The sequence below is a fragment of the Salvia hispanica genome, chromosome 6 (assembly GCF_023119035.1).
Source record: "Salvia hispanica cultivar TCC Black 2014 chromosome 6, UniMelb_Shisp_WGS_1.0, whole genome shotgun sequence".
NCBI lineage: Eukaryota > Viridiplantae > Streptophyta > Magnoliopsida > Lamiales > Lamiaceae > Salvia > Salvia hispanica.
The window spans coordinates 47,850,122-47,855,440 of NC_062970.1; the positions used below are offsets into that span (position 1 = coordinate 47,850,122).

Below are 5,319 nucleotides of genomic sequence, written 5' to 3' on the forward strand. Positions count from 1 at the left end.
AAGTGAAGGAGGACTGAGTTGTACACTTTGTACACTTTGTATGTGTTGTATGATTGTATCTTAAGTAATGAATGAAACAAAAAGTGTTGATAGGCCCAATAGTACCCTCAAGGAATGGTTTAAGGAATATGGTTGTAGATGATCTGAGTAGTTGGAAAGTTTTGATAAATTGTCATAATTGACTCTCCTTCTGTAAATTAAAATTTTCATTTATGCAAATTAGATTTTCTTATTGTACAATTCATATTTTCCTTTTATATAAATTATATTTTCTTGATAGAAATTAGATTTTCCGTTTATACGAATTAGATTTCTTTGTATACAAATTAGATTTTTTTATTGTATAAATAGTATTGAAAGGGAATAACACAAATTTAAATATAAAATGAGAAAGGAGGAGTGAAAATAATATATGTTCAAATGGTCATAAAGTTACTATCAAACTATATAAATTACCACTAAGATTAAAAAAAAAAAAATTAAGTTACCACTACACTGACAAGAGAGGCTTTTTAAAAAAAAAAATATCCATCACATTTCCACAAACTCTGAAAATTGCAGAGAATGGGGAAATGTATGGGCGTTTTCTTCTGCTTCTTGATCCTTGCTTTAGATATCATTGCAGCGATTCTTGGGCATAAAGCAGAAAAAGATCAAAACCAGGTGATATTGCTTTAAATCTTTGTTCAAAGTCATAGAAAATAAAAAAAAAAAAAATTATTTAAATTTATAATTAACTATAGTAATTTGTTTTTGATGGGGTTTAGGTATATCATATGAAGCTTTGGATATTTGAAAATAAGAATCCATGTCAAGTGGCATATGCTTTAGGGTTAGCAGCAGCATGTCTTCTTGTGATAGCCCATGTTTTGGCTAATTTTGTTGGTGGTTGCAATCTTTGCACTCGTGTGGAACATAATGAGGAAGCCTCTTCCACCAAGAAGTTGTCCATTATATTGCTTGTTTGCACTTGGTAAGTAGCACTCTCTCTCTTTCTTGTGTTGGTATGTTAGATTTGATTAAGGTTTTAGGCCCTTGTTAGTTTTTGGACATTTCTTGAAGATTTAGTGGTTATGATGAGTTGGAAAATGATGTTTTTGAATATGGAAGTTCTTTGTAAGCGCAGTTTACTTGATAAGATGCTTCTTCTCAACCAATAAATGGGGGTAGTCACCACTACACGTGCTAAATGAAGAACCGTTATTGATCATTTTAAAAAAAAGAAGTTGGGATGATTTAGGACAAGTATGCGAACCATTATTGATATCTTACCAAAAAAATTAGAAGTTGGGATGATTTGGGACAAGTTTGATTTGGTGGCTAAGTGTGAATAATTAAGGAGTATTATTTATTCATTGTATATATTTATTAGTTCCAATATTATACCAAACTAGCTATATATCCATTAACTTTTGTGGATGAATATAATTACAAGTAATCATCAAACATAATCCATTTGCTAACTTTGTTGACCTAAAGTCATGAGTGGATAGTCAAATGCCCTCATAATTTTAAAAAAAACAATAAAAAGATGTTATATTAATCAAATTAAACATTCACTTGCTTAAATATGTGGAGTCTTGTATAAGACACTAACAAAATATTACAAATACTCCTCTGTCCACGTTTAATTTGCATGAGTTGACTCAACTCGAGTTTTAAGAAATGTAGAAGAAAGTGGGTGACAAAAGTTAATAGGGATGTGAGTTCTAATTCTATATATTAATTTTATAATAAAATAGAGGTAGAATGAGTCAGTGAAATGTTAGATCCAAATTAATCGTGAACAGACAAAAAAGGAAAGTTATTCAAATTAATCATGGACAGAGGGAATATGTCATTGGACATGAACCCGAAAATTTACTCATTTGATGATTCTTGAACAATTAGACGACACTCTTACACAACTTTTTCGTGCAGGATCTGCCTCGTTTCCGGATTGTGGTTCCTCGTGAACGGACTACTATCGAACCGCAAATTGAGGGCGTCGTGCGGCTTCTCACACCACCATTATCTGCGCAAGGGCGGCACACTATGCATACTTCATGTCATCTTTGCTGTAGCATACTATATTTCTGCTGTTGCCATACATCATGAGGATAATTAACTAAGCCTCTTTTTATTTATTCACTTATGAGAAAATATTGTATTTTGTTGATTGATTTTATAGCTGATTTTTTTCAAATGCAGCAAAAAAAAAAGGAAATAAGGCTCTAAAGGTATATATTTAAACTGGGCCGGCCCAAGTGTTGATCACGCTTGGGTATGCTTGAATTCAGTTTGGCCCACCAAAGCCAAAGCCCATAGTTTTGCAATTGTGATCTGTTTTTTTCAATTTTCCTATTTTTATAGGGTCGTGTTAAAATAAAACCAACCTTCTAATCCAGAATCCAGAACTATCTCAATATTATGTATTAAAATTATCAACACAAAGACAAAACTTTCTGAATAGATTTGTGTTGATAAAATTATATCTTTGTGTTGAGATTTAAATTTACCTGTTATGTTGATAAAGTTGTATTTATATGTTGAGAAATTTCCAACATAATGTTGAAGTTCTGGGTTATGAATTGAGAATTAGTTAGCATTTGATTACCCCGTATAGGCAGATTGTTGCTGAAAAATCATGAATGTTACTCAATTACACAATTTTAAGAAATATCAATTGATAGTTCACATTGACACCAAAATGCATGACTTCTATGCATATTTTGTGCTGATAGTTATCAACGTTCTCATTTTAAGATAGTTTTGAATTGAATCATCTATAGTGAAGAGATATCTATCCTTTTTGAAATGCTAATTATAATTTTAATTTAGTTAAAAATATATAATAAATGAAAGTAATGAATTTTATATTTAATAATTCAAAAAATAATTTAATTAGATTTCATAATAAATAAACTATAGTTAAGGGAAGGATGGGTGAGTACTTACTTTATATCTGTTGTTTCATTAAGTAATGAATGAGACAACCCCATTAGTAGTACACTGAAAGAATAATTTAAGAAATGCAGTTGTGTATGCGGCTGTAAATTAAAATTTTCAATTATGCAATTTAGATTTTCTTAGTATTATACAACGTAGATCGATTATCCTTTTATATACATTATATTTTCTTATTGTAGAATTAGATATCTTTTTCTACAAATTAGAATTTTTTTTATTGTACAAATAATATTGAGAATGGACAAATAAATATATGTTCACATTGACTAAAAAAGCTTTTTTTGGGGAGGAAATGTATGGGTTTTTCATCTGTTTACTAGACATCCTTGCAGAGTTGCAGCGTTTATTTTTTTAAAAATTTAATTCAATTTTTAATCTCCTATATATATCTCATTCTCCATCAATTCACGTTCATCCCTTTCCAATCTCAATTTCAATTTTACTTCTTTCCACGGTGATATAAACTTCAGTTGTTTTTTATGTTTTATCTATCTTTATCTTGTTTTTTTTTGTTTTTAGTTTAGGATGTTTTATATTATTTTTAAATGAATTTTTTTTTCCGTATATTACGTTGTCTTTTAATTTCACCAACAATTAAAAATGAAATATTAAAAATAATGATGATGTGGAAATGAGATGAGCCTGCTGACGTAGCAGGAGAAAATAGAGATAGGCCATGAGATGAGCTCCGGAGAGGGGTCACCTCTGTTAATACTAATTTAAGTTCAAAATATAGTTATTTTCTAATAGTTGCTAGAAATGCTAATTTAAGTTCAAAATTCACGAGATCGCTCGAATAATCCCCTAAATTTAAGAACTACGGCCGTAAATTTTTAGCTCGATAAACATGTAACCCCACTAAAGCAGGGCTGATTACACATCCAAAGGGGAAATAATTTTATAAATTAGAGATCCAATTAACATATACCCAATTGACATTTATTAGACTCTAATGCTCAAAAATTAATTTAAAATAGTATAGGTGCGTCTACTTGCCTCCTGTAACAACCCAATTGACATTTATTCTAATTGTTAGTGCAAACCTATCTCACATCGGATATTTGGGGAAGTTGAAAGGTGTATATAATTTCTGTCTAACCCCAGTAAGTTTCAGGCCTTTTGAGAGTAACTCAAAAATAAATCCGTGCGGGCTTGACCCAAAATGGACAATATCAAACTAATATTTGCCGACGCCAACAATCCTGACAAGTGGTATCAGAGCCAGGTTGGCATCGGGTCTGGTCCGATTTGCGAGACCAATGTTTGAGTGGGGCTGACGATCCGTCTGAGTCGGTGCCCATTATGTGTTTCGATATGGTCTCGGTTTGAGGGGATGTTTGTTAGTACAAACCTATCCCACCCAAAAACAAATCCGTGCGGACTTGACCCAAAGCTGACAAAAATATCAAACTAATGTTTGCCGACGCCGACGATCCTGTACTAATGCTCAAAAATTAATTTAAAATTGAAAGGGAGCAAACCATATCCCACATTGGAGAATGAGCAAGACTTGCAAGTGTATAAATGGGCTACCCCTACTCCATTAGTATGAGGCCTTTTGGGGAGTACCCCAAGAGCAAAACCGTGAGGGCTTTGCCCAAAGCGGACAATATCATACTAATGTGGAGTTCGGGTGTGCGCCACCGAGACCCAACAGTGGTATCAGAGCCCTGGTTCCTGGGCCTGTGTGGCTCGGGGTTCGGTGGTTGCACTTGCAAGTTCTCCGATGTGACGAGCTCGACCAAGACCTATGGTGACCTGGTAGTAGGCATGTGGTCTGTGGTCTGGTGGTCTTGGTTTGAGGGGAGGATTGAAAGGGAGCAAACCATATCCCACATTGGAGAATGAGCAAGACTTGCAAGTGTATAAATGGGCTACCCCTACTCCATTAGTATGAGGTCTTTTGGGGAGTACCCCAAGAGCAAAACCGTGAGGGCTTTGCCTAAAGCAGACAATATCATACTAATGTGGAGTTCGGGTGTGCGCCATCGAGACCCAACAAAAATTAATTTAAAATAGTATAGGTGCATTTACTTGCTTTCTGTAACAACCCAATTGCCATTTATTCAAATGCTCAAAAATTAATTTAAAATGGTATAGGTGCATCTACTTTCCTCCTGTAACAACCCAATTGACATTTATTCTAATGCTAAAAAATTAATTTAAAATAGTATAGATACATATACTTGCTCCTGTCACATGGTCACACTCTTAGCTGGCAGAATATTGTAGTTTTAGTGATATTGTCAGGTACTAGTGTCATCATAATTTTATTAATATTAAATTATTTTAATATTGTGCATTTAGTCCTAATTGATCAACTTGCTAAAATTTGACCATATTCAGTTTATGAATTTGTTAGTTTCTCTT

At 33.0% G+C, this 5,319-nt stretch overlaps 1 protein-coding gene across 1 annotated transcript; it reads left to right on the forward strand.

Annotated features, from left to right (window-relative positions):
* The first annotated feature begins 564 nt into the window (after positions 1-564).
* LOC125195617 (protein DESIGUAL 3-like) lies at positions 565-2,107 on the forward strand. The gene is made up of 3 exons (XM_048093750.1): positions 565-663; positions 768-973; positions 1,921-2,107. The coding sequence occupies exons 1-3, from the start codon at positions 565-567 to the stop codon at positions 2,105-2,107; spliced, it is 492 nt and encodes a 163-aa protein (XP_047949707.1).
* Positions 2,108-5,319: the final 3,212 nt, after the last annotated feature.

What these genes read in the sequence shown, in the direction of transcription:
- LOC125195617 (XM_048093750.1), top strand. Translation starts at nt 565, where the DNA reads ATGGGGAAATGTATGGGCGTTTTCTTCTGCTTCTTGATCCTTGCTTTA. An exon ending in CAGAAAAAGATCAAAACCAG is followed by an intron (nt 664 to 767) that starts GTGATATTGCTT and finishes GATGGGGTTTAG; the next exon opens with GTATATCATATGAAGCTTTG. An exon ending in ATATTGCTTGTTTGCACTTG is followed by an intron (nt 974 to 1,920) that starts GTAAGTAGCACT and finishes TTTTTCGTGCAG; the next exon opens with GATCTGCCTCGTTTCCGGAT.